Here is a 27,971-nt window from a genome sequence, read left to right as displayed (position 1 = left end):
TATTTTTCCCTGAAGAAATGTATTGACAAACTAGAAAATCAAATTTTATTGAAAAACCAGTTATTTGTATTTATAAATAAAAACACTATCCTCAGCATCTTTATTAGATGCATGTAAATTTTCCAAGGGTTTGGGGCCAAGGGGGAAGAGGTGTATTTAATCCTTTGATCATAAAAGCAAAAACTGGTCATTGTAGAGAAGGGCTTAAAAATATGGCAGAACTCACCACATACAAACAAGGACAGCAGGTGCATAAATAGTATGGTTGCTCTTCGGGGCAAGGGCATCATGAGGAATAAAAAGTGAGATGGGAATGAATGGAACATGTGATTTGGCCTTCCTTTCTCTAAGTCATCCACTGGAAACACATTCAGGATACAACATCACTTTTCAGTTGAAGAACAATCCTATTTTCATAAACTCACTGTTTCAGTCCTTATAAAAGTTTTTGTTAATTAATAGTTATTGTAGTACTACCATGCTGAACTTCCTTGAAAGGACATTTTTAAGGCTTTTTGCGACATACATACAGCGAATAGCCTCAGAAGTTCATCTCATACATTTTTCCTTCTCTTTAAAATTTCTCAGCTCCTGTGGGCAGGACTGACAAGACAGCTTCAGTTACCCTCTTCTGACAGACTGCTTTCTCCCTGTTCCTGCCCCTGGGCTACACTGATTGAAATCTAGGGAATGCTTTCCAGATCCAGTACTGATGTTTGTTTCTGTACTAAAGACATGATCATTATCAAGATTTTTCTGGTAAACTCTCAAAACCTCAAAATTTAGACTCTTAACGATAATTTCTCATGATATTAAAAAGCATTTTGAGTCAACTCATCACATCTTACATAAAACTTACTTGTCTTTCCTTGAAACAGAAACCTGTAATTAAAACGTGATTTCAAAAAAATCATAGGCACTATTATAAACGTATTAGGTAACAGGTGACTTCTTTCATTGGTGCTGTTCCCAAGTAAGTTAGGGAGGCAGATCCAGGCTTTTGAAAAGGTTCCATGGCTAATGCAGATTCCTCTGAATAAAAAAAGCAAGGAGAAATTCCTTTTTTTTTTTTATAAAAGACTTAAAATTCATTTTCCTCCTCATCTAGGAAAAGGAATTTTGTGGAAAAAAAAAAGCCCAAGTGTTTCCATTTTGAGTACTTTCCTTTTCAATGCAAATAAATGCATCCTGAAATACTTAGTCATCGTAGTAATAATCCAACTTAGTGTATACAGTTTTGCAGCCTTTATCAGAGAAAACTCTCTCTTCTTTGGGGAAGAATGTCATCTCTTCTGCCACTCTAGTTACAATATCTTCATCAACTTCATAACCACGAGATTTCATTTCAACTCTGATGCACATTTTTAGGTGTTTGTATTCCAAAGGAAGAAATGGAACAAAATAATCAATGAGGTTTCGGTCAATTAGGCTACTGTGCCAGAAGCCACCTGGAAAAAAGGAAAATAAAGTCAGTACTGGTGAAGGGTAGTGTTCTTCAGGAGAAAGAGCAATGGATTTGTAGTCGGGACCTGGGTTCAAATTCTCACCTTACATACTCCAGACCTGTGTGACCTTGGGCAAGTCACTTAACTGAGGAAGCAAAGTCTGTTTCCTCATCTGTAAAATAAGGGGGTTGGACTAGATGACCCATAAGGTTGCTCCTAGGTCTGAATCTAGAATTCTTGTCATCAGGGAAAACAAAAAGTCACCATCCCAGCATATTCTTTGGTCCATCAATACCACCACTTGATCCGTACCTCAAAAGATATGAAAGAAAGAGAAAAGGGCCCCACATATAGAAAAAATATAGCAGTTCTTTTTTTCTTTTTTAAGTGGCAGAGAACTGAAAGTACACCCATCAATTGGGAAATGACTAAAGAAATTACGGTACATGAATATAATGAAATAATATTGTGCCACATTAAATGACAAAGTGGCTGGTTTCACAGAAACCTGGGAAGTATTATATGAACTGATACAGAGTGAATTGAGCAGACCAGGGAAACAATCTATACCAAAGCATCAGCACTGTAAAGACAAACAACTTTGAAAAACTTAAGAACTCTGGGCAACGCAGTGGCCAATCCTGGCTGCACAGGGCTAATGTCACCCATCCCCAGCAGAGGGGTGGTGATGGACTCAGGACACAGAATGAAATAGACGTTTTTGAACGTGGCCAATGTAGGAAGATGTTTTGCCTGACTACGCTTATCTGTTATCATTGTATTGTTTTTTTCTCTTTTGTTGTTCTTATTTTCAGTTGGAGAACAGGGAATAGGAGGGAGTGAAAATAAATGCTTGTTAATAAAAGTTTAAAAAAAAACAAGGAGGGGCAGCTACATGGAGCAGTGAATAGAGCTCCAGTCTTGGAGTCAGAAGGACCTGAGTTCAAATCTGACCTCAGACACTTGACACTTAACTAACTGTGTGACCCTGGGCAAGTCACTTAACCCTGACAGCCTCACCAAAAAAAAAAAAAAACCAAAAACAAGGGACAGAACCTGATTCATCAGGTTCTAAAAAGTTAAAATTAGGAACACAAAAATAGTTCTAGATGAAAAAGTCTACACCTCCAACCCACCAGAGCTGTTGTAGCCCAGTAGAATTCCTTTTCTTCCCCAAGAGAAAGAAAAGATTTAATACAAGAAAATAGAAGAACTATGAAAATTGTTCTAAAATATTTATAGCAGCTCTCTTTATGGTGGCAATAACTCGAAACTGGGGGGATGCCCTTTAGTTGGAGAATGGCTAAATAAATTGTGGTATATGATTGTGATGGAATACTACTGTGCTGTAAGAAATGATGAGCAGGTTGATTTTAGAACAATATGGAAAACTTGCTGGAAATAATGAAGAGTGAAATGAGCAGAATCAAGAGAACATTGTGTACAACAACTGCAATACTGTTCAAAGAATAACTGTGAAAAACCAAGCTATTCTGAGTATATATATATATATTCAAATCAACTACAAAGGAACTATGAGGAAGATGCCATCCACCTCCTGAGAAAGAAATGATAAACAGAAGTGTATATATATATACATATATCTGTATACACACATATAAATGTATATGTATGTATATGTATGTGTGTATGTATCTGGGTCAAATGGTGACCATCTCTAGTGCAGGGTGGGGAGAGAAGGAGGGAGGGAGACAATTTAGAACTTAAAATGTAACAAATTACAGTGGAGGGGAAACGGGGGAAGGTAAGAGGGAATGAGTGAATCTTATTCTCGTTGGATTTGGCTTAAGGAAGGAATAACATACACACTCAACTGGGTATGGAAAGCTATCTTACCCTACTGAAAAATAGGGGGGGAAGGAGATAAGAGGGGGGGGTTGGGGATGATAAAGGGGAGGGCAGATTTGGGGAGGGGGTAATCAGAAGCAAACACTTCTAAGGAGGGACAGGGTTAAAAGAGAGAACAGAATAAATGGGGGGTGGGATAGGATTAAGGGAAACATACTTAGTTTTTCACAACATGACCACTATGGAAGTGTTTTGCATGACTACACCTTTATAACCCGTATTGAGTTGCTTGTGTTCTCAGTGAAGGTGGGTGGGGAGGGAGGAAGGGAAAAAAAAAAGAAAGAAAAAGAAAAAAAATTGTGTGTTCCCACAAAAGGTTTAAAGGTCAGTATCCACAAAATCTTACTTCTTAGAAGAACAGTTCATTTTAATTTAGAAACATAGCAGTAGCAGCATCAATTGTATGTTTAATGTTACTTGTATAAAACAGCAAGATTAATAGTGTTTACATTATAACCTGTTTTGTTTGATTGGTTACAAAAAAATTTTTTTTTAATAAAAAAAATTTTTTTTTGAGAAGAGAATAAAAACTATGAACCTTTCCAAATGTGCAGAGTAAGGTCTAGAACATTCCAGACATGGAAGAGAGGAGGACTAGAAGATAAAGCCCCCTCCCCAAAACACTGAGTTACACACACACACAGAGTGCCACTTACTATTCTTGTTATTGAAGACTGACACAGATAACGCCTGCTCCATGTCTTTCAGCTTGATTTCCTCTCTCTGCTTTCCACTCCTCCAGAAATCTAAAGCCACATCTGTTATTCTTTCAGCTCCTGCATTGCTGTGAAATGTGTACAAAAACAAGGACTTGCTTTTAGTTGCGGTTAAGACACCCCAGAATTCTTCATTCCTTCCCAATCTCATCTTACCTAAGAAAGATGAAGATGGCTTTCTGATAAGAGACCCCATCTATCAAATCATAGTAGTCAAGGAATGGCTTGATCGCATCGATAAGCCCTGCGTGCATCTTATCCATTTCATCAAATATGAAGATGGACCTTGCACAGGCACTCACATTCCCCCGAATCCACAACTGTAACTGGTCCTGGATTGCAACAAACCAAAAATACCCAGAAGAGACTTCAGTAAGAATAACACATAAGAATGTTACCCTGGAAGTAGCTAAAGTGTCTAAGGAATCTTTCTTTTAATGCTATCACTTCGATGCCATGTCAATTTTTCACAATTAGAAAAGAAATAGGGAAGAAAATTATCCTTTGTATTCTAACGAGGAAGACATGGGCTACTGAGCTATAGTACGTTACCATCCTATCGATCATCTAGAAGAAATCATTTTAGGTTCTAATTGAATACTACTGATTATAAAAGAAAATTAAGCATACTTAAGAATAACCTAATGAACATTAATTAATTAATGTAAGCATAACAACTTATGACCTCAGAATAGTAGTACTAGTATGTCTATACTAGTAAAATAAATAATGAAGAAAAGCAATTTAAGTATTCTTACCCATTCTCAAAAAAAAAAACCCTTCCCAAATACTTTTGCTAAGGCAGAGTGAAATCAAACAGATAGGTTATAGACATAGCACAACGTGAAGGAGGGCTGTACTGGTAGAAGACATGAGTTCTTGTCTAGTCCTGTGACTAACTAGCTACTCGAGCTTGAATATAACTTCCCCTGTCTGGGCCTCAGCTGCCTCATATGGAACATGAGGGACTTCTCTACCAGATGGCTCCCTAAGGCTGTGCCCTTCCAGCCTCACACTGGATTCCTGAATGTCAATCTTACCAATTCAGCACAATGGACACTTCTTCAGGAAACATCACAAAGCTCTAACAGCCGAATTGCTCCCGTGTATCAAACATACCCACCTCCCAACTGCTGTAACCTTTAGGAATGTGCAAAGTATAATATCAAAATGACATCTAGAAAGAAATTCTCAGAGATCACTCATTTTTTAGCATATTATCCCATAAACTTCACTGCCACCCACACGAAAACATCAAATTATCTTCTTGCCTTATATTGTACGATGTTGCCAGCATGTGGAAAGTGCAATGTAGCCACAAATAGGTGTACATAATCACTGTTAAGTCCACCCTCATAAATATGCTCAGCTATGATTTTGCTGACAAAATTTTTCCCTGTGCCAGTCCATCCATGCAGGGAGAGGGTAAGAGGTTTCTTGGACTTTGGGTTACTTATGAACCCGGACACAGCATTTAAAATCACTTTCTTTGCAAGGTGCTGTCCAAAGAGCTTGCTGTCAAGGTCCTTCTGCAATGCTGAGGAAAAAACAAAATTTGTCACGTGCAAGTAACCAACTGGTTTGCAGACTAGATAAAACATAAGGGTTGATTCAGATCTTCTGGGATGCTAACTAGCTATGACTAGCAGTTGATTGAAATAACCTGCCTCTTCAGCCCCAAAAAAATACTGAGGAGGACTTCCTCCACCCCTCGTTATTTCTTCCCTCCTGCAAACTTCCTAGGCCCCATCTATGCCAATGACACATCATCTTCTAGCTTTTTCAAAAATGAACAAAAACTATCTACCTGTTTGGCAGACAGGACTCTGCCTCTTCAATGTCTACATCACATCTGAGGATTAAGTACCAAAATCTAACCCTACTTTATTGCCCCCTTCTCAGGATGGGAGGAAAATGAGGCTCAGATATAGGCTCAAATACCACCTAACCAACTGAAGGGGACAAGACTCCCTCTTTCAATATCTCTCCTCTTCTCAATTAAGAAGATGCTTTTAAGAAGATTCAATTACTCAAGTACTCTATTTTCCCTTGCAAAGAAGAGTGAAGCAGACTTTACAAACACAGGACTTTCCCTCTCTCATTTTTTGTCAGAGGCAGCAAGCAGTTCCCCATCTGGACTCCCAACCTCCTCCCCACAAAATCTCTGCAGTTATCCAGGGAGCTTCTCCCACTCTTTCCATGACACCCAAAATATCCTCCCTTGTCCTTACCAGGTACCACCACTCCTCACCCCCTCCCCACCCAGTCTCCAAGTTTTACTTCACTGTGATGTCTTTGAGGAAGTATGATACAATGGAATGATCACTGGACTTGGGAGTCAGGCACTTTGGGTTTTAATTCTAACTTTGCTACTTTAATAATGGCTAAAATTTCTAGATTACAAAGTGTTTTACTGACAACACTATGAGATAAGGGTTTTTCTTTCTTTCTTTCTTTTTTCTTCTGATCCAGGCTTGTGATTTCATCTGTAAGAAGGAACTTTTGGGGTGGAAACTCCCTTCATTGATACAGATGGGCAACTTTCTGGTTATTTATAGCCATAAAATTTTCTGTGGGTACTGTTAAGTGACTTGTCCAGGGTCATATAGGACTTGAACCTAGATCTTTCTGACTCCAAGGCTAGCTTTTATCCACTACACAATTCTTGCTTCTCTAAGAGGTGATCTCTGCCAAGAAGTATGGCCAGGTCTTGAGCCAGCTAATTATGGTCAGTTCTCACCAATTAAGATCACGGCCCCAAGCCTGCTAAACTGGACAAGTCATACAATCTCACTCAGGCTTCTTCCTCTTTAAAACTAGGGTACTAAACCTAAACCAGCAACCCCCTCCCCTCCCCTTTAGCAACTATAATCAAATCAATACTACCATTTTTTTTTCTGAAAAAGACTTGCCAAGCAAGCATCTATTAAATACCGTTCCAGGCCCCATGCTAGGTACTGGGCATATAAAGACAAAGAATAAAACAATACCAACTCACAAGGAGTTTATACTTTAACTGGGGAGACAGCAAGGTCACATAAGTATATATGGAACAAACATAAAGAGAGCAAATACAAAGCAGTTAAACAGTAGTTTGAGAAGGGAGGACCCTAGAATTTGAGGGAATCAGGAAAAGCTTCAAGTAAAAGCAACTGAAACCGCATCTTAAGGAAGAGAGGGTCTGCTCCAGGCCCGGGGAATAGCCAGGGCAAAGGCCCAGAGACAGGAGATGGAGACCAACTATGCTATTATTGTTCCACTCACCACCTTACCCAAACTAGCACTCTTCTATACCTTTCATCTCTGCCAGTTAGAAAGGAAGCTCCTAGAGGGCAGGGGCCTTCTCAATTTTTTGTGTGTGTTTTTGTCCCCAGGACTTTGCGTGGTGCCTGTCTCTTTCGCAGCTAGGTGGCGCTGTGGAGAGTTCGGGGGCTTGGAGTAGTCCAACACTGAGTTGGAATTCTGCCTCAAACACCTAAAAGTTATGTAAAAAAGTTATGTAACTGAGTCCCTCAGTTTCTACATCTGCAGAATGGGGATAATAATAGCACCTGCCTCCCAGGGTGGTTTTGAGGATAAAATGAGTTAACATATGCTTAAAGCGCTAGGTAAATACTAATTATTATGATGATTCACCTATCCATGTAATCACACATTCACTCATAAATTTCAGAATCGGGATTCTAACCCAGGTCTCCTGACTACCCAAATCCAGAGTTCTTCCTAGTACAGCATAATGGCTTTGCTAGCACTTGTATAATGCTGGGCAAGCTATTCGTCCTTTCTAAAGGGCCGCAGTTTCCCAGTCCGGTCCAGTGAAAGGGTTCAACTGAATGACCTCCAAGGTATTCTGAATCTACGGTGCCCGCCATGGGGACCCCCGCTTTCTCCCCACATCAGAGACTGGGGACTCTCAGGTCCGGGTTCCAGCCGTTGATGCTTCTTGGCACCCCCTGCCTCATACCCCTGACCTCCCGCCTCCAGGAAGCACTAGAGGGCTTGAAGCTGCTCATTTAGTCCCCATCGCCCCATTGTACCGATGAAGAAACTGAGACTCACGAGAGGCAAGGGGACGAGCCCGGGAGCGGCAGAGGCGGGCGTCTGGGCCCCTACCCGGCCTCCAACCCCGGGCGCCCCGCCTTCCCTCCCCTGCCACATCCCGTCCCACCCCCACCCCCAGCCCCGGGCCCCGGGCCGGCCCTACCCTCGCGGCTGAGGCTCCGCTTCTGGCTGCAGCACTCGGTGAAGAGGCAGTAGAGGCGCGGGTAGGAGATGTAGCCGGTGAGCACGCCGGCCAGGGCCAGCCCCAGGCTGATGGGCTCCACCGCCCGCACCAAGGGCGGCGCCAGCAGCAGCAGGCCCAGGGCGGCCCGGACTAGCTTCATGCCAGGACCCGCACTGAGCGAGCCCCACCGAGCCCGCCCTCCCGGCCGCGGCCTCAGCCGGTGCCGATGACAGCCCGCCGCTGCTTCCGGTTCCGCCCCGCCTCTACCGCCCGCCACCATCTTTGTGAGGGAGAAAGCAGCACTTGCAGCGAAGCCGAGGCGGGCCATCTTGGAGTCGGGCAAAGAACCTGCCTCCTCCCTTTCACCTCCCGCCCCCCTCCAACTCCTTAAGGCTGTGGTTCTCAAACTTTTTGGTCTCAGGACCGTTTTACACTTTTCTCTCTCTCTCGTTTTTTTTTTAATAATTAATTAATTATTTTAGTTTTCAACATTCACTTCCATTTTTTCCTTGACCTGATAATTCTGAAATTTGGCTATAATGTTCCCTGGAGTTTTTATTTTGGGATCTCTTTCCTGAGATGATTGGTGGATTCTTTAATGCCTATTTTGCCCTCTGGTTCCAGGATATCAGGGCAGTTTTCCTTGATACTTTCTTTCTTTTTTAATTAATTTATTTGTTTTTAGTTTTCAGCAATCACTTCCATAAGCTTTTGAGTTCCAAATTTTCGTCCCCTCCTTCCCCTCCCCCCACCCCAATACAGCATGCAATCTGATATAGGCCATACATGTACAATCATATTAAACATATTTTCACATTATGTTGTAAAGAATTAGAACCAATGGGAGGAACCAGTAGAAGGAAGAAATAAAAAGAGAGAGAGCAAATAGTATGCTTCCATCTGCGTTCATTCAGACGCCATAGCTCTTTTTCTGGATGTGGATAGAGTTTTCCATCATGAGCTCTTTGGAGATGTCTTAGATCCTTGTATTGCTGAGAAGGCTTAAGTCTATTAATATTAGTCATCACACAACATGGCTGTTACACAACGTTCTCCTGGTTCTGCTCACTTCAATCAGCATCAGTCCCTATAAGTCTTTCCAGGTTTTTCTGAGGTCCACCTGCTCATCATTTCTTATAGCACAGTAGTATTCCATTACATTCATATCCAACTTGTTCAGCCATTTCCCAACTGATGGCATCTCCTCAATTTCCAATTCTTGGCCATCAAAAAAGAGCTGCTATAAATAGTTTTGTACATGTGAGTCCTTTTCCTATTTTTATGATCTCTTTAGGATACAGACCTAGTAGTGATATTGCTGGGTCAAAGAGTATGCACAGTTTTATAGCCCTTTGGGCATAGTTCCAAATTGCTCTCCAGAATGGTTGGATCAGTTCACAACTCCACCAACAATGCATCAGTGTTCCAGTTTTCCCACATCTTTTCCAACATTTATCATTTTCCTGTTTTGCCATGTTAGCCAATCTGATAGGCCATTTTACACTCTAAAATTACTGAGGATCTCAAAGAACTTTTGATTATATGGGTTATCTCTATTGATACAGATGTGACAGTGGATGGAGCTGCTAGGCCTGGAGTCAGACAGACCTGAGTTTAAATTCAGCTATGTGACCTTGGGCAAGTCATTTAATCTCTCTCTGCCTTAGTTTCTTCAACTGTAAAATGAGAATAATAGTACCTACCTCCCAAGGTTGTTGTGAGGATCAAATGAGATAACAGCTGTAAAGCACTTGCAGTTCCTGGCATATATATGTAAGTACTTAATTAAGGCTTGTTCCCTTCCTCCTAGAACTTAAAACTTGATACAATTTTAATATACTTATCAATTCATTTAAAAATAACAGTGTATTATAACATGAATAATGTTTTACAAAAAAACCCTATATTTTACAAAACAAAGAAAATGTAGTAAGAAGGCATTGTTTTACAAATCTTTTAAAATTTTGACATAATAGAAGATACCTGGATTTTCCTGCTTTGCACTGTATATTGTGATAGTTTTGGCTGAATATATGAAGAAAATAGGGCCTCACACAGATGTGTAGTTGGAAAAGGGAGGAGTATTTTAATAGGCAAGTAACATCATATACTATTAGGAAAATAGTTTTGATCTCAGGCACCCCCTGGAAAGGTCTCAGAGACCCCCAGGGGTCTAAGGACCACGCTTTAAGGAGCTCTACCTTCCCAGGGTATTTTGATGTGTCAAGGTTCTGAAAGCCTGAAACCATCCAGCCCACTTTTTCCATTTTACAGATGAGGAAACTGAGGCCCAGGGAGGTTAAGTGACTTGCCTAAGGTTGCACAGGTGGTAAGCCAATAAGGGTGGACTTGGTCTCCAGAACCAGTAAGCTTTCATATTGGAGATTTTTCTTCCTGTAGAAGATAATGGATTTTGTCTTGACTTTTTTTGTCCTTAATATCCACTTTGTTGCCATACAACAGATAGGGATATTTTCCAATGCTTGTACCAGATTTCTATGCTAGTTAGGCACTTTTTTGAAGGAACTCTCAAGGTTACAGGAAATATTAAAATGGCACCCTGAGCTTCGATGTAATAACTATTCTTACCAAATTTCTCTTGGCCAGCTATATCCTAAACATTGAATTTAAGAAGACGACTGTTAGCATGGAAAACCAAGGGATGGACCTCAACACCCAAGGTGGCCACATACTTCTCAATTTCACCAGTTAAGTGACATTTTTTCAAATGTGTTTTTTTTTCCTACTACCATTATGACCAATACAAGTTTGAACTGAACTTGAAGTCCTCCTTGGGCAGCCTTGGTGACGGTTCTTCTAGATTCGAGAAGCATCTCTGTCTTTGCCGGAATGAACTCACTGACTCAAAGTTAAGGGCTTTCCTCACTATATATTGCCTTAACTTCAACAGGGCTTGGTTTCCCTGTCTCTAAAACGAGGAAGTTGGGCTCTAAGATCCCTTACAGGCCTGAGGTTCTGTGATTCTTGACCAGAAAGACAGACTAGATGTGTGTATTGCCCACTGGTGACTACAGACTGCCACAACCACCTTCTCTACAAAGAGCGCTGTCATAGCCCTGTTTGCCGGAAAACACTTCTCCCTGATGAGGCAATGAGAGGGCCTCAGTTGGCCACTAGTCATTTGGCAAATCATAAGATCATAAAGAGCCCATCAGGTGTTCAACTCCTTCTTTTACAGATGGGGAAGTTGTGACTTGAGATCACACAGGAAGGAAGCACCAGGAGCTAGATCACTCGGCAGTGCTCTGGCAGATCAGGCTCCAAATAGGTCACATAATTGGATTCAGTTGTACTGCCTACTATGTGTTAAGTGTTAGGAATACAAAGATAAAAATGAAAATCTGCCCTTGAAGATCTTACACTGACATTCAACATGTTAAATAGAAATCACTTCTCCACAGATAAGTGTACACAACATTTTTTTACTTGAACTATAATTTTATTGGTATACAGAATTCTCTCTACCAATGTAGACTGGCATACTTATCAATCAGACATCAGCCAATAAACATTTATTAAGTGCCTCTTATGTGCAGGGCACTGTGCTAAGTGCTACGGATACAAAGAACGGCAAAGGAAAGTTCCTGCCCTCAAGGAGCATACAGTCTAAAGGTGGAGCCAAGACATAAACAACTATGTACAAACAAGACATATGCAGGATGAATTGTAGATAATCAGTGGAGGGAAGGCACTTAGAACTGAGGGACTGGGGAAGGTTTCATGTGGGTGGCACTTTAGCTAGGACTTGAAGCCAGGAGGTGGAGATGAGGAAAGAGCATTTCGGGCATGGGAACAGCCAGAGAAAATGCCCACTGAGGAGATGGAATGTCTTGTTCGAGGAAGCTGATGTCCCTAGACAGCGGAGTACATAGGGTAGGGGTGAGAGGAAGGGGAAGGGAGTGGCTTTATTCTAAGGCATAGTAAGTCTACCGTGACATGTTTACCACTTACGAAATGCCTGGCTTACGAATGCCAGGGCTAGAACTCACACATACAAAAATCAATATAACTGTCATCCTCAAGAAGCTTATATTTTATTTTTTAAAACAAAGTTTTATTTATATCATTTTCACATCACCTATTTCCCAATGTTCCTTGTTTCTTTTTGCCTCCCATAGAACCTTCCCTTATAATTATAAAAGGACACTGTCCAAACAGGGCTATCTTCCTGACAGAGATCAATGGCCTGTCTGGTAAGCCTGCTTCTCAGTGTCAGCTAAGGAGGAATGGAGGGGACTGCTCTACTACTTAGCACATTCTGGCATTTTATGCCCTTCTACGTACTACTCAGTGAAAAAAAAAAAGGCTTTTTGGTTGGCTGCTGAGCCAACAATACATCAGCTGCTTACACTGGTTTTTCTTTCCTTGTGGTGAGCAAGGCAATACCTGCTCTTAGCCTCTAAGTGGGAGAGGGAGTACCAGGGCAAACAACCCAATCCTAAATGTGGCTCTGAATATGTGATGTCTTTTTCTTTCTTTTTGGGGTCTATTTGTTTATTCTTTCCTACTTTTAGGTGATGTATTAGAAGTGGACTAGGCTGTGACCTTGTAAGCTTTGAAAGATCAGGGGAGCCCCAAGTGGTCCGGGATCAGGAGTCCATACCAGAGCTTGCTATCATCATCAGCAACAGGCAGCAGCCGTGGGGAGGCATCAGCACTGCTATGACCAGAGAGCTGCCTGACCTAGTCCAACGGTGGGTAGACTCATAAAGAAGCAACTCTTCCAGCAGCTAGGCCATATTCATAAAGTAGACTTGCTGGGACTAATGTTTCCTGGCAATGACTTTAAGCTGGAGCCCACTCTCCTCAGGGACTGAGGTGGTACTGACCCAGGGTGGAGAAGATGTTTTTATTTCTGACCAATATATCTTCTCAGCAAATATCCTTTGGTAAAAGCTAACTGATACTAATTGCTTAAATAATATTGGGACGCTCATCACTCGGGCAATAAATGGTATGGGGGAGATACTAACCAGGGAACATCTTGGAACAAGGGCTTGAGCCAATAACATTAAAGACATTTCCCCTCAGGGGTATCCCTATTTCCCTGAGGGGCAGAGGAAAGCCTGCCCTCTGGGGAACAGTATTCAGAGGGGTGGGGGAGTGGGAACTGGAATAAGGGCTATATAACAGTAAAAGAGGGGGTGAATTCACCAAAACTAAGCAACACATTGAAAATATCTGACATATATACAGTGTCCTCACCTACAGTCCTCCACATCTGCAAAGGGGGTACCTTCTTCTATCTCTTCCTTGGGTTCAAGGTTGGTCATCATAATTTGACAGTTTCCATTGTTTCACTGTTATTTCCATTTACATCATATGATGCATCATGCATAGTTTTCCTGGTTCTGTTAACTTCAGTTTACAACAGTTCATGTTTTCTCATGCTATCACCTCAGCCAGCTTCCCTAATCCTAACTCACCACCATCCTTTCCATTTCTTTTTCTGGAAACTCTAACCAAATCAATACTACCATTGCTTCTGGAAAGGGCGTGTCAATTAGATCTTGTTCCCCCCACCACCACCCCTGAGACTTCCCAGACCAAAACAACTTTCCCTAGCCAGCCTCCTCTATGTGTGTTATCTCCCCTTTTAGAATATTAGCTCCTGGAAGGCAGGGACTGTCTTTGCTTTGTTGTATTTATATTTCCAGTGCTTGGCACTTTGCAAGTGCTTAAGAAGTGCTTTTTTATTCATTTCTTCCATCCTTAGACAGATCCTAGGAGAATAGTTCATCACTGTGACCATACTCAAAGCCATCACAGCATAACAGATTGGGCCAGGGTCACCTCATGCTACACATAGCATCCCAGCAGGCCTTTAGTAAATGCCAACCCTCACAGTATTATCAGATCATGGAATTTTAGGAACCCATGCCCCTGCCTGAGCTGATCTCTATAGCAACTCAGTGTTCTCTCCTGACAGGGACCAAGAAGGCCAAGTCAATAAAGGAGCAGTACTACATTTGTACTAAGAAGACCTGGGTTCAAATTCCAGCACTGCCACTTATTACCTGTGACCTAAGGCAAATCACTGAACCTTTCTAAACCTGTTTCCTCATCTGTAAAATGAGGGGGCTGGATTAGATGACATCCATTTGAGCTCATATCAACAATCCTATAATTACTAATACAGCTCACAAATCTATAGCAGTTTACTACAAAAAAAAGCCAAAATACTTCTCCTACAAGCCCATGAGGTAGGTAGTGTAAGTATATTATTAGTTTAATGAATGAATGAAAAAGCATTCATTAGATGCTTACTATGTGTTAATCTCAAAAGGCAAGGTGAATAATCCCTCACATTTGTGGAGGACTTTACACTGATTCTCTTAACTGCCCTCGAATATAACATTTTGGACCTGACTTTCCTTGAATCAAAATTTTCAGCCTGTAGCACAAACTTTTGGAGGCATTTCAGGAGTTTTCAAGTCTCCTATCCCAAGATGATTACTGTCTCCTCCTTCCTGAATGAGGCCTAGTTTGAGCGTAAACCTCAAGGAAACCTACCACTCAAGTGGCAATATTTTTCATGGTAAATAATTTTGTGAAATGTGCCAATGCCTTATCAAACACACAGGTTTCTTATGTCTTTTGAGCTGGAGCTGAAAAGTTCATTTCAGTCACTCAGGTTTGCCCTGGGGCTGGAGAATACGGAACCCTAGCTCCTTAGGCACCTGAAATGCCAACCACTGCAGATTTGGCAGAAGGCAAATCTCCTCCAAATAGAAGTGATGTATCTGGTTTTAACTACTATGTAAGAATTATGTATTATTTTATGTAACAATTAAAACACTCAGCTACAACTTCTTGATATAGAAATAAATTGTATGGAACAACCAATAGGAATTTGGGAAAGTCAGAAAAGCCACTATTGCCTCCATTAGTTCTATCCTGCTTTTCTTTGCTGTTTCTTTCTTTCTTTTTTTAAACAGGCACCATAAGATTACAAAATACTCACTCGATCTTCACAACAACCTTGCGAGGTAAGTAACGTAGTTATTAATCGCCCCATTTTATAGACGAGGAAAGTGTAGCTCAAGGGAAGGGAAAGGACTTGCTCAAGGTCTCACAGCAAGTAGCAAACCTCAGTCTTCTAAATGATACTTCTTAAACAAGACTTCCTAACTAGGCTATGGATCAACATCTGGACATAAGAAAATAGTTTAAAGAATAAGATCACATAATTCCTGCAGTCTACTATCACATTACCCGAATATCAAAAGAAAACCAACCTATTTACAAAGCAGATTTGGAAACAGTAACAAGACAAGTCTCACAAGAAATGGAAAACCTCACAGCTGAATGAGGATATCAATCCACTGCTTAGCAAAATCTGGCAGGTAACATGAAAGACAATTACAGTCAATTTTCACAAGGTCACACTCATAAATATAGCTATTTGTAAAAAAAAAATCAAAAAATAGGTTATAAGACAACAGCACAGCCTAAAGAGATCCAAAAGAAACAAATTTTTACATTGTATCTTGTACTTGGCAAAAAATAAATTCTCTGCAAAAATCCCCTCCCCACCTACACCCACTGAGCTTTTATCAATAGCGTCTGTTCATCTTCTTAAACTTCTCATAATGATAGTCATCGGTTGCCTTTTCATTGGGGGGGCGCTTGCGATTTGGAGGAGACCCTTAAAGAAAAAAAGAGAAAAAAGATGTCAGCCACAGCTTAAAACTAGATATCTTAGGCAACAAATACCAGCATTCTCAAGCAGGAGCTACCAGGGATAGATTCTTTCAGGGACCTGTGATTCTACTGCTGTCCAAGAAAAGTGAGGCCTGGAGAGGACAGTCATATGAGATAAGAAATCCATCTTCTTGCAGCCAATCTGATCATAAGCCTCTTAGAACACAGCCAGGTAGGCCCACAGACAACAGATGCAGAGCCTACCTAAGGGCTTGGTATAAATGGCCTGAGCTGTCACTCCACTGGCCTGACCAATGGGAACCCCAGGGTCAACCCCACCCAGTGACAGATGTCAAGAGGATTTTAGAGGAGACCAGGACAAAGAAGCAGACGTGGATTAAATAGTACTCTCTTGGGGCCAAAATAGAAAGAAGCCTATGACTTTTCTATTTAGCATAAAAGGAAAAGCCTGGTAGCGCTGGGCTTTGGGAAAGAAGGAAGCCAGAGCAGAGTCCCCGAGCTGCCCTTCTCGGGGAGTATGTTCAGGTACAGCTACCAAGAGGGCTCCACATCTACTACTGCATGCACTGACTCAGAGCATGGCTTAACCAATTTGCCAGACATTCAGGAAAAATTTGCAAGCTTTGAAAGGGTTATGACAGAACCAGCTTTACATAAAATGCTCAGAACACAAAGTTTCTTTAAAAAAATGTGTTACTAACAAATGCCTTTTCTCCCCCCTCTCTCTCCTGTCCCTGCCATTTGCCTAGGACTCTCCCCACCACCCAACAGTAAGAAGTATAGAGACATCTGCTCTTACTCTCAGGTTCTGGCTTCTCTGTATCTCCCACCCTGAGGGGTCGGGTTTTCGGCTCTTCTTTGTGCCTCCGAACTGGAGCGTTGAGCTCTTCATGATAAACTAAGAGGGAACAGTTTGACAACAAATTCAACAAACACTGAGGAAGACCTACTATGTGTGGAACACTCACAAGTTAAGGACTCCAGTATTTTCCTGCCCACTACAGTGCGAATAGAAGTAACAGAAAGGGTGGAGAATATGTGGCCTGGCCACTATAGTGCCCTAAAAAAGGGAAGAAGGTGAGGAGACTGGGATGCCTTAGACACACTCACATCGGTTGTGCTGCACATAGTTCACGGCCATGTTGGTTGGAACAAAAGAAGTTTCACTATCTTTCTTTTTGTTCTGTTGTTCTGCCAGCAGACGTGCCTTGGCATCTTCTGTCGATATGATATTTTTTATTTTTGCACTGTGGGGAAAAAAGGAAAACCACTTAACCTTAAAATATGAGGAATTCAAAGGGAAGAGGCTTATAAGACTGCCATCTTCCCTCCACCCTCACAAAGTACACAGTGAGAGACAGGAATGTGAAGTGAAAAGAAACTGGTGGGAGAAGAGTAGAGTTCTTTACTGAGATCTTGGCCAACTCCACATGCAGAGGAGATCTTAAAGGAAATTACCCACATAGATCATTTTTGGTTACTATCTTGAGTTGTTACTATCTATACGATATTGATTAGCATTATTTCCTCCCTTTTTAAAACAGTTGTGTTAAGCCAAAATGAAGAGGGGTAATTAAGGGGGGACCTAAACTAATTATTGCCAATTTAACTGCTGAGAGGGGAGTCAAGAGGCCTCGAGGATCAAGGCCTTGCTGAAACCTGGAACACCATTCCCCTGGGCTTGTTCAGAATAGATGGAGTAGGTAGTAGTTAAAAGCACTTTTACTTTCAACCACAAGGGCCCTCCCTCAAGCCTCTCCACCTGCTGGGCCACCTGAGTGGCACCAGTAAACAGCCCCAACAGCCCACCTCCTGGAGAAGAAGAAAATTACCTTTTCATTTCCTCCTTAAGATTACTGTGGATGAAAGTGTGTGTGTCTGTGTGTATGTGTTTTGTACTAGCCTTGTGATTTCACTGGCATGGGGACTTCCCAGGAAACTTCTTCTACCAATGCAGACTGGCATCTACACTACCACTTCTAGCCTCTGAATTACCCAGGGCACTGAGAGGTTCAGTAACTTGCCCTGAGTAGCACAGCTAGTATGGACCAAGGGCAGGACTATCAATTCCAAAGCCAGCTCTCTAGCCACTTTACCAACACTACTTCTCATGGGAGGGAAAGATCGGGAGAAAGAAAATAACTTCAAAGACTGGGTTAAGAGAAGTATTTCTCCAAGTGACGACCAGCTCTCCAAACTACAATCTGTTCAGGCTACTGGTCCAGGGTCCTTGTCAGCCCTCCCCAGTTACACCAGCTATTCTTGAAGAAGCACAGGCTGAACCAGGGACATTAAGTTTACTTCTGATTTTTGCCTTTGTGCACTCCTCTTAAATTCTACCTGAGGTAAACTAGTCAGTCAGGTGGCACAGTGTATAAAGAACTAGACTTGGAGTCAAGGAGTCATAAGTTCAAATCCTGTCTCAGACACTTATTAGCTGTGTGACACTAGGCAAGTCATTTAACCTCTGTCTACACAGTTCCCTCACCTGAAAAATGAGAATAAAAATAGCACCCACCTCCAAGGGTTGTTGTAAGGATCAAATGAAATATATTTGTAAAATGTTTTCTAAATGTTAAAGAGCTATATATGCCAGCTATTATGATTATTTCCAATAAGTGGATTTTTTCTATTGAATTTCTATTGACTGAATGAATAAAGTAAGAGGATGAAACTTACTCAATGCCTAAATCCACCTCAGGGATGCCACTCAGCATCTGGTTGGACAGCATCTCTTCTGTTTTCTTAGCTGAGGAGACGCGGATGCTCTCAGGGAGCTCATAGAGACAGTCTTCAGCATTCTTCAACTTCACCTTCTGCTCCTCATTTTCCACAATTCCTTTCCTCTTCTTTAGCTCAGTCTCAATGTATTTCATCCTAGAATATATCAAGGGACAGCAGGTAGCATCTGAGCTCTGCTCTGCACCACAGCACTTTGGCTGGTCCAGCAGAAGAGGAAAGTGCATTGAGGGGAACTTCAGAAACTGCACAGTAGGTGGGAAGGGGTGGAAGGGTGGAAGATAGAGAAAGGAAAAGAATTCTGAAGACTTCTACAAGCTCCAAAAATTTCCCTTGGTTCGGCTGAGGAATAGGATTTAGAACCCACAATGAAAGAATTATCTGTTCATACCCCAGGAAACAAAAACACTTACATGTCAGCATCTTCATCCCTTCGGTTGGTTTCTGCTGAAAATGATGTTCCTAAATTAAGGTCCTCCTCTTCATTAATCCTAAAGGGATTAAGAGTATGGTATCTTTAATGTAGCCTTGGAAAAAAAGTCCATTAAAGAAAAACACCACCACATCAAAGAACATTTTGTGAGTTAATTCTTTCACAGCTGCTTTTTTCCCCCAACCTCTCTGAGGATGCAAGTGAATCTTCACGATACTTTGGGCAATCAAAATTGAGTGTATTCACAGGAAAAGAAAATGTTCTCAACAGTTTCTAAAAATGTTTTCCACCAACCTGTCCTTGTTTCTCTCCTTAAGTTTCTTCATGTCCACCATTCCACCAGTCTTGATCTTAAAGGGATCATCCTACCAAATAAGAATAATGATGATAATGAAAAAGCAAATATGGCTTATAAACTCTGTGAGGGACAAAGATCATTTCTTATTCATGTTTTTATCACCCAGAGTTCAATTATCAAATAGTTATTAAGCACTTACTACATATTAGGAACAGCACTGGGTGCTAGACCCTAGCACTCAGGATCCTGAATATTCAGATTAGGTATCAATAAATGTTGGTTGATGTAGGATAGATAACTTTTCCGGAGGACAACCTACTTCAGTTCTATTCATCATACAACTGTGCTTTACTGAACTATAAATCACACTTTTAAAACTTGCTAATCTTTCAGGGTCAGCCTTCCTAGCCAAATATGGCGTTCACCAGGGATGTCAGCAAAACTCACCACTAGAGTTGTCTCTTCCTGTACTTTCTCCCCAACCAGGAGGGCTACAGCACTGAGGGAAAAAATGGTGGGTACAACTCAAAGACAGGAAAACAAAGCAGTCAATTCAGAAATTCATTATCCAAGCTGACAAGAAAAACTCATGTGAATAATGGGGGCCAAAAAGGCATGTCAGGAAAGACAATGTTTAAAAAAAAAAACAAAACCCAACCAGACTAAAACTGATGCTGACTCTCAACTTTACAGGTATGTTCTTAGTTCTTAGAGCTAGATCAAGTTTGAAAGTAATCTAGTCCAAAACTCCATTCCCCCCACCCCCACTTCAGGTTAAAAAGGTGAGCAGAGCCAGCACTGGAACCCAGATCTTGTGATTCCAAATCCAGTCCTCTCCGTACTGCTTCCATTCTCCATGATCTTTCCAAATATCATTGACAGTGGCTCAAGACTTCTACCAGCTCCTTCAGTTCCCAAGGATGTAAACGATGTGGTCATGGTGACTTGAATTCATCAGAGACAACCTTTTTTTTTTCTAATCATATCATTTTCAGTGCAAAGGTCATTCTCCTTGGCAGAGAAAACTGAAGCGAAATAAACACTAAGCATCTCTGTTTTCTACTCTGTCTACTACTCATTCTAAACTATTGATAAGCATCTGGCAAAAGCAGGGGAAGCCAGATAGCAGATGGAATGCCCTGGTATAAAGTTTTACACAGAAGATGGGCTATTTCAAGTAGCTGTGCATTTGTTACAGCATTACACAAATGGGATCCAGGACATGTTTTTTTTCCTTCTCTTCTGACTGTGGTCCCTAATCCAAGGTGGCTAGACCTACCTCACCCCATTAGGTCGTCTCCTCAAGCTCTGAACTTCTTTGGTTTCCTCAAGTTTCAACCTGAATATAACACAGAGAAATTATTAAGCAGTCCAAAAATCAAAATAAAAAGGGGTCTGGTTATTGAGAGCTCTATCCACTAGCTCTGAGGCTCTGTCCCCATGGAGACCTGTATTTCCAACTAGTTACAGGTTAAGAAAATGTCATCAATTCCTTATCTGCTGGGGGACAACAGTCCTCAAGTATAGCAGTTTTTGACTATACGATGTGTATATATGTTTTCATAGGAGAGGACAGGGGAAGCTTAAAAAGGCAGTCAGGAAATTAATTTTTTTTAAATGACAAATCAGGTTTCAGCACCTCTTGTGCCTATCACCTTTCATTTTCCCCATTCCCCTTCCTTCTTTCCTATATTTAATACTGTTTTCTCTCAGGAAGTTTTATAAATCTTCTGTCTCCTATGAAGTAGAGCATAACATACATACGTATCTAGATATGCAAGAATGAGAATAATGTACCTACTGCCTATCTAACATGAGATGATTTCTGTAATATACTCTGGAAACTTTAAGGTGCTACATAAATGTCAGATATGATACTATGCCGCTGAAAGGATGTTTAAACTGTTGAATCGTTGTCACAGGAACAGAATATACTTTAGGTAATACACTTTAGGCATAATCATTCATTTAACGGACAGTTATCAGTCAAGACAATAGGCACATATTAATCATTCAGTAAGAGCCGGGCACTGTGCTAAGAAGTGGGGCTACTAAGAAGGGTAAAACCAGTGCCTGCCCTCAGGGAGCTCCCATTCTACTGCGGGGGCTGGAGGTGAGCATCAGGAACCCCCTCAGCTCCCGCATCGCTTTTGGGGAGCTCGCCTACCCAGGGGGCTGATGAGAGAAAAACTCGGATAAAAACCGGGCAGCACGAGATCAACCCCGCAGGCTCCGGGTTAGGGTCAAGGTCGGCTGCTCTCCGTCTGGGCTGCGGCCTCCTTGGACGAAGGCGGCCCCCGCCCTCCCAGACCTGGGGCTGGGCTATTTCCCGGAGCTGTTTCATTGGGTCAGGTTTCTCTGCATGGCAGTCCCGCCGCCCCTCACCCCGCTGCCCACTCACCGGACCTCCTCACTGTCCTGCTCGTCCGACTCCGACTCCGAGTAGGCGCGGCGCTTGCGGAAGGTCTTGCCGGCCCGCATGGTCCCCCGCGCCCGGGATTCCCCCAGGGACTGCCGCGGGGTCCCCCCGACGCCGCTTCCCGGCCCCGGCCCTGCGCAGCTACTCCGGGCTGGTTCCGGCGCAGGCGAGTGCGGTCAGAGCTGCGTGCGGCCTCGGCGGCGGCGGACCCGCCTCCGGCTCCCAGGGCCGCTCGGGGCGCTCCCCATAGGGCCGCGCGCTCAGGTGCCCGCCCCGCCCGGCCGGCCCCGCCCCTCTCCTGCGCCGCCGCCGCCGCCGCCGCCGCCCGGGCCGAGGGGATGGGGAGGGAGCAGACGCGCTAGCGGCCACTTGGGAGCCCGGCCCGCCGAGGTGAGTGTGGGCGCGCGGGCCGACGGCCGGCCGTTATCCTTCCAGAGCCGTGGGGGCGGGAGGGGAGCAAGGCTGCGATCTTCTGCGGGGGACGGAAAGAAAGGGGACCTCTTCCGTTTACCGCCCCCCCAGCCTCCCGAAGTCTTCTTCCCCTCCCCTCCCATTTCATTGGATTTCCCTCCCTTCCTTTTCATTCCCCTCTCCTCCCCTTTCTTCCCCTCCCTTCTCATTCTCCTCCCTTCCCCTCTGTTTGCATTCCCTTCCTTCCTTTTCTTTTTCCTCTCTCCTGCCTTCCTTCCCCTTTTCATTTCCCTCCCTTCCCCTCTCATTCCTCTCCCCTCCTTTCCCCTCCCTACCTCCCCAATCCCAAAGCTTGAGCGGTGGTCTAAGTTATCCCAGTGTTCCAACCCCCCCTTTCCCTCTCCTCCTTGTCCCCAAAGGTGCTTTCCAACGGGATAGATTTTGGCAAATAAAAAATCCCAGAGATCTTACTGCTCGGAACCAGGCATGTCCAATTTGTACCATTGTCTCTGGTTCATTTCAGTAATTATTTAATTCTGACTGTAGAGAGTTGGCCTACATGAATGAGACAGCCTAAAATAATACTTTTAAAAGTAAATTATATTTGGGGACTTGAGAAACATTCTTGCAATATTCCACAGCCCTGAGATGAATTTTTTAAAGGAAATAAAATTGCATTTTCCCCTCCTGTTGTTATTTTAAAACTAAACACCACTACCGGAAGCATCAGACTCCAGGCCTCTGTCATCCCTAACCAGTTGGAAGGGAGCCTTCTGTATTTTTAGTTAACATTAGTATAGTAGCCTAATGACTACTGGATTTTGGAAGGAGAAGGTTCTGTACTTGATTTTAATATTTACTTGCAAATGACCTTGGCTAAGTTCCTTAATAATTCTGTAACTTGCTTTCCTTATGGGTAAACAGAAGAGAGTAAAACCTCTTCTACACAAGTTCTGTGAGGATTAACTTCATCTTTTAAAAGTGTGTTTCCAGAAGGTTTTATGTGAGTACATAGTAATTGTTTACTATTTTTTGTTTAAACCAAAGGAGAGGTCCTTTCTTCTAGTAGTTTGGATCTGCCACTACCAAGTTATCCCAGTTTCAGTGGAGTCACAGTCATCCCTAGTATCCTTTTCAGTTGCTCATAAATGTATACACCAATGCTGATTGGTTTTTTGTTTGTTTGGTTGGTTGGTGGGTGGGTTTTTTTGTCGTACCTTTGAACTGACAGTGCCTGGGAAATGGGGTGTTTTTTTTCTTCTGGAAAGCTTGACCTGCCCTGGGCTACAGCATATTACAGTATATCACCAAGCCTGCAAGGTAAATGGTACCAGATAGTTCCACCTGGGTGTCTTTAAATACAACTGAATAGTAGGTGTCAAGGACTGGGTATCTTGTCTCAAGACCATTGTTTTGTTTTGGTCATTGCTTAGTTAAGTACCCCCTTCACAGATTCTGAATTCAGACTCTGGCCATGACCTAGGCTCCTGTACACTGGCTATGTATGCCCTGTGATGGAAGAATTGACAGATAACTTATCTTATAAGCTGGTACTAAAACTGAATGAAAGATTGGCAGCTTTGGTTTAATTAGCACTGGACTACAAATTAGAAGACCTGAGTCTGAATTCTGACTCTGCCACTTGTTTGCTTTGTGATCTTAAAGAAATCACTTTAACTTGATGCTTCTGTTTCCTCATCTGTAAAATGGGACTGATATCTATTACTTACCTCACAGGGCTTTCATGAGGATTGAATAAGATTATGGCTGTAAACAATGGATATAAAGCATTTTGTAGACCATAAAGTGTTATTTTAACGTCAGCTTTTATTCCAATGAATTTAGATTTGATAAATGTTTGTTGGATTGAGTTCTGAGAATATCTTGATCTTTGTTTTAGGAGGGATATTTGGTTCTGGTTTGAACTGGTTTACTAGCTGTTGCTTAAAAAAACCTTTGGATAGGGGCAGCTAGGTGTTGCAGTGGATAGAGCACCGGCCCTGAAGTCAGGAGGACCTGAGTTCAAATGTGGCCTCAGACCAAACACTGGACACTTACTAGCTGTGTGACCCTGGGCAAGTCACTTAACCCCAATCGCCTAAAAAAACCCCTCTGGTTTAGATTTAAGGTCAGTAAAATTAATATTTGTGTTAGGAAATTAGTATTTGTGGTTCAGCAAATTGGTACCATTTGTTTTAATTCCTAGTTTTATTGGTAGTACAATGGAAAAAGCACCAGACCTGGGTTCTGCCACTAACTTTCAGTGTGACTTTGGGCATGCCACTTTCCTACTCTAGCCCTCAGTTTACCCAGGATGAACAGGTTAGACTAGATAATGTGTCAGCATGGCCTTTCCAGCTGTCAAAGACCACACATCTAAGTCTATGTTTGAAAGTCACTTAATTCAGACTGCCCAGAGCAGAGTTGTTTAACACCCCACACACAGGCAGCGTGTGTGTGTGTGTGTGTGTGTGTGTGTGTGTGTGTGTGTGTGTGTAGTCCCCAACACTACTCAGAACAAGGTGAAAATGTAATTGGAAAGTATTTAACAAAATATATAAAAATACAATAAAACATTATGTTAATATGTGGTTTTCTAAGTCAGTATGTGGCCTACAAAGATCCTTATGTTTGGTTTAGTGGCCTGGTTTCTATTTGAGTTTGACACCACTGTTCTAGTGTATGTAATAATAATTAAACTAGCATCTGTATAGCTCTTTAAGGTTTGCAAAGTACTTTACATACATTTTTATTTTCTCCTCACAACAACCCTGGGAAACTTGAGGCCGATAGGTTAAGTGACTTGCCGTGGGCCACACAGCTAGAAAGTGTTTGAGGTCCAAATAGAACTGAGGTCTTCCTGACTTCAGTCTACAGCTTTATGCACTGCACCACCTAGTTACCTATAAATGCCTAGAGTGTATGTTGTTTTTTACCAGGCTTTGTTGATTTCCCCTACCCCTATCCAGTCCTGCGCAGTGTATGAAAACCCTGTCCTATCAAATCACTGTTTCTTGTGCAGTAAGTAGTGTTAGGTACTGTAAGGTTTTAGAAGTACAAGTTATGGTCCCTGCCCTCAAGAAGCTTACAATTTAGTTGAGTATAGATCCTTACAAGTTAAATCATTCAATTAACTAGTATTTATTGAGTGCCAACTCTGTGCTAGTCATTGAAGATGATGAACAAGGCCTAGTCTCTATCTCCAAGGATCTAATAGGATATTAGGATAGGATATAAGGAATAGAAATAACAGCAACAATATTAGCTGATGTTTATCATAGTGCTTAAAATTTTATGAAGCACTTTCCTCACAATAATGCAAATTAAAATATCTCCTGCCCTTCTTAGATTGTTGTTTGTATCTTTGTGTTCCTAGCATCTTTGACAGTGCCTTGAAGCAACAGATACTTAATAAATGTTTGCTGAATTGAATATGTAAAAATATAAATACTGATGTTGAATGTAACAGTAAAAATATTTAACAGCTCAAAACAATATAAGATGTCATAAGGTCATAGCTGATTGTGCAGCAAAGTATATAGCCAATAAGTGCCACCGGGAGCCAGCCTTCACTGGAAACTGGGCTGGACGGGGCTGGGCTGATCCTTGAAGGAGGCTTAGAGAAGATGGGGCTAGAGCCAAGTCTGGAAGGTTAGGCAAAATTTAGCCAGGACAGAGAAGGGAGTCTTGCTTGCTTTTCCGTTTGTGGCTACTGCCCCAGTTCCCCCTGGATTTCTAAGGCTTATCCTTATACCTTAGTTGTTTGTGCCCCGACAACAACCCCGCCCCTCTCCCTGCAGAAAGACTGTATACCGCCTAATGGAATATAAGTTCCTTAAGGGCATAGACTGTTTGTTTTGGGTGGGGATGTCTTTGCCTCCCAAATGACTGGGAGGTAGTAGGGGCAAGTCCTCTGCCACTGGGGTTATTGACAGCTGACACAGGTTTGCTCTCAAGGAAATGGCCATCCATAGGAGAAAGGACAGGAAAGGTGTTTGGTGGCAAAGGTTTTACTGATGCCCTTAAAAAAAAAGTCGCTGTCACTTTCCAATGATCCCACCCATCCACTGCACCGTCTCCTATACAAGTAAAGCCTGCGTGCAAAACACATGCACACATTGGCCAGGTCTGAAGATGTATTCCTTGTACCGCTCCTGAAGTCCCTCATCTCCTCAGAAAGGCTGAGCACGGTCCCCCTTTCCAAGGGGATGTAACCAGGGCACTGGGGAAGAGGGCCGCCCAAGTAAGCCCCAGAAGTCCCCTCCTCCCGGCTCCGAGCTGGCATGCCTGCGGGCCCCGCCTCCGCCCTTGGCCTAGGAGCTGCTTGGCTTCTCCAGCCCACGCCCCGGGCTCGCTTGCTCGTGGGTTTGCTCCCCGGGTGGGAGGCACTTCCCCGGCGCCCCCTGCCCGTGCTCCGTTTGTGGACCAGCCCGGCGCGGCACCCCCCCTTCCCCCAGCCCTCCCCTCTACCTGTCCTGGTTCGGGAGGAAGCCCTCCCCGTCTCCTCCCCCTCTGCTCCCGGGTCTGCTCCCACTCCCCCTTGCCTCCCGGGCGTAGTCCCGGACCCCCAGGCTCGGCAGGAAGGCGGGCGGAGACCCCGGGCCCTGGGTTGCCGGAGCCGCAGCCCGAGCCCGGGAGACGCTAGGCGGAGCCCGAGGAGGGCGAGGATCCGAGAAGGGGGCCGGTGAGCCGCCAGGGCCCCGCTTCTGCAGTTGGGGGGACTGGGGGTCTGGCCCCAGGGCTTAGCTCACCCAAGCTTGAGGAATTGACTGGAAATGGGCGGGGAGAGTTGAGGGGGAGGGGGGATGAAACGATAGGGGGAGGGGAGCTAGACCCTCCGATTAAGGGAGGAGAGTTGGGGTACAAGGGTCAAGTTAAGGTGGGGAAGGTGGTAGGACCATAGGAGAATTAAAGGGGGATGGAAGAAGGCCGAGAGAGAAAAAGGAAAATGTGGGAGGGTAGTGAAGGTGAGGGCAGGTTAGAGAGGTCTGGGAGTGAGATTTGGGGAGGAGCAGGAGAGGGTTAAAGTAGTGGAGATTGTGGACGGATCGAGGCCGGTCAGGGACCTCTCTCCTCTCCTTTCTCCCACCCCATAAGGAGAAGTTTGGTAAATGGGAAGCTGTTTTGGTAGGAAATAATAAAATCTCCGAGGAAATGTGAAGGTTTGGGGGTGGGGTGTGATTAAGGTTAGTATGAATCAGGATATTTGGAAAACAGAATCGAGGGAATAAAAGGGAGTCAAACAAGGCAGTTGGGGGTCGTGGGGCAGGGAATGGTTTAGGGAGGAAGCCTGGAGTTGTATTGGAAAGGAGATGGAATGCATTGGTAACTCGAGTAAAAGAACTAGATGATGAGGACTGAAAGTAGAGAGGTGAAGGTGGTCAAGAAATGTGTAGTTTATGCAAAAACCAAGCAAGAAAGCCGAAGGAGCTGGTGACTCCAGGCAGAATTAGTTAGGATAGTTGCCTAGAATGAGAAATGTTTCCCAAGGGGCTGCTTCAAGCTTCTTGTTTAGTTTTTTCTCTGCAGTGGCTAGTGTCATTTCAGTGAGTACCAATGGAGTGGGCCCTTGGTCAGGTAACCCTCCTTGCACCCACTTTACTACTTTTTTTTTTCATGAGGAGGGAGGTAATTCTGGAATTACAAAGGCTGTCATCACAGCCACATCATACCACCTTTGTGGACAAGGATGATGCAGCAAAAGGTCTTCAGGAAAATGATGAGTAACAC

General features: G+C 43.1%; 3 protein-coding genes across 8 annotated transcripts in view; 1 reads left to right on the top strand and 2 right to left on the bottom strand.

The window, feature by feature from the left end:
* Positions 1–31: 31 nt before the first annotated feature.
* On the bottom strand, positions 32–8,498 carry LOC110198943 (torsin-1A). 3 transcript variants are annotated; one of them, XM_020973583.2, is made up of 5 exons: positions 8,235–8,498; positions 5,302–5,567; positions 4,187–4,362; positions 3,971–4,098; positions 32–1,448 (listed from the first exon to the last, which is right to left on the bottom strand). In XM_020973583.2, the coding sequence occupies exons 1-5, from the start codon at positions 8,413–8,415 to the stop codon at positions 1,198–1,200; spliced, it is 1,002 nt and encodes a 333-aa protein (XP_020829242.1). In that variant the 5' UTR covers positions 8,416–8,498; the 3' UTR covers positions 32–1,197. The 3 variants fall into 3 exon arrangements, with proteins under 3 accessions (XP_020829242.1, XP_020829243.1, XP_078006137.1); XM_020973584.2 differs by lacking the exon at positions 8,235–8,498 and adding an exon at positions 7,325–7,501; XM_078150011.1 differs by lacking the exon at positions 32–1,448 and adding an exon at positions 1,457–1,757.
* Positions 8,499–11,678: 3,180 nt separating this feature from the next.
* CUNH9orf78 (chromosome unknown C9orf78 homolog) lies at positions 11,679–22,051 on the bottom strand. The gene is made up of 9 exons (XM_020973490.2): positions 21,813–22,051; positions 20,691–20,750; positions 19,859–19,910; positions 19,408–19,478; positions 19,094–19,171; positions 18,621–18,818; positions 17,052–17,188; positions 16,741–16,839; positions 11,679–15,924 (listed from the first exon to the last, which is right to left on the bottom strand). Exons 1-9 carry the CDS (start codon positions 21,890–21,892, stop codon positions 15,833–15,835), a joined length of 867 nt encoding a protein of 288 aa, XP_020829149.1. The 5' UTR covers positions 21,893–22,051; the 3' UTR covers positions 11,679–15,832.
* A 62-nt stretch (positions 22,052–22,113) lies between these two features.
* Positions 22,114–27,971, top strand: part of USP20 (ubiquitin specific peptidase 20) — a 50,839-nt gene continuing 44,981 nt past the window's right edge. For 2 of the 4 annotated variants that reach the window (XM_078150010.1, XM_020973489.2), the window contains exon 1: positions 22,120–22,220. The gene's annotated coding sequence lies outside the window, so the exon portion shown is untranslated. Of the gene's footprint in view, positions 22,221–27,971 lie in introns of all 4 variants that reach the window. The other 2 variants (XM_078150007.1, XM_078150009.1) reach the window with 2 other exon arrangements.

The sequence above is a fragment of the Phascolarctos cinereus genome, unplaced genomic scaffold (genome assembly GCF_003287225.1).
Source record: "Phascolarctos cinereus isolate Bilbo 61053 unplaced genomic scaffold, phaCin_HiC Scaffold_2;HRSCAF=192, whole genome shotgun sequence".
NCBI classification, from domain to species: domain Eukaryota; kingdom Metazoa; phylum Chordata; class Mammalia; order Diprotodontia; family Phascolarctidae; genus Phascolarctos; species Phascolarctos cinereus.
This window is presented reverse-complemented; position numbering and strand designations above follow the sequence as displayed.

What these genes read in the sequence shown, in the direction of transcription:
- LOC110198943 (XM_020973583.2), bottom strand. Translation starts at nt 8,415, where the DNA reads ATGAAGCTAGTCCGGGCCGCCCTGGGCCTGCTGCTGCTGGCGCCGCCC. An exon ending in GCGGAGCCTCAGCCGCGAGG is followed by an intron (nt 5,568 to 8,234) that starts GTAGGGCCGGCC and finishes TTTTTTCCTCAG; the next exon opens with CATTGCAGAAGGACCTTGAC. An exon ending in AGTCTTCAATAACAAGAATA is followed by an intron (nt 1,449 to 3,970) that starts GTAAGTGGCACT and finishes CCTTTTTTCCAG; the next exon opens with GTGGCTTCTGGCACAGTAGC.
- CUNH9orf78 (XM_020973490.2), bottom strand. Translation starts at nt 21,892, where the DNA reads ATGCGGGCCGGCAAGACCTTCCGCAAGCGCCGCGCCTACTCGGAGTCG. An exon ending in AAGGAGAGAAACAAGGACAG is followed by an intron (nt 19,172 to 19,407) that starts GTTGGTGGAAAA and finishes TAATCCCTTTAG; the next exon opens with GATTAATGAAGAGGAGGACC. An exon ending in CTATGTGCAGCACAACCGAT is followed by an intron (nt 16,840 to 17,051) that starts GTGAGTGTGTCT and finishes GTTCCCTCTTAG; the next exon opens with TTTATCATGAAGAGCTCAAC.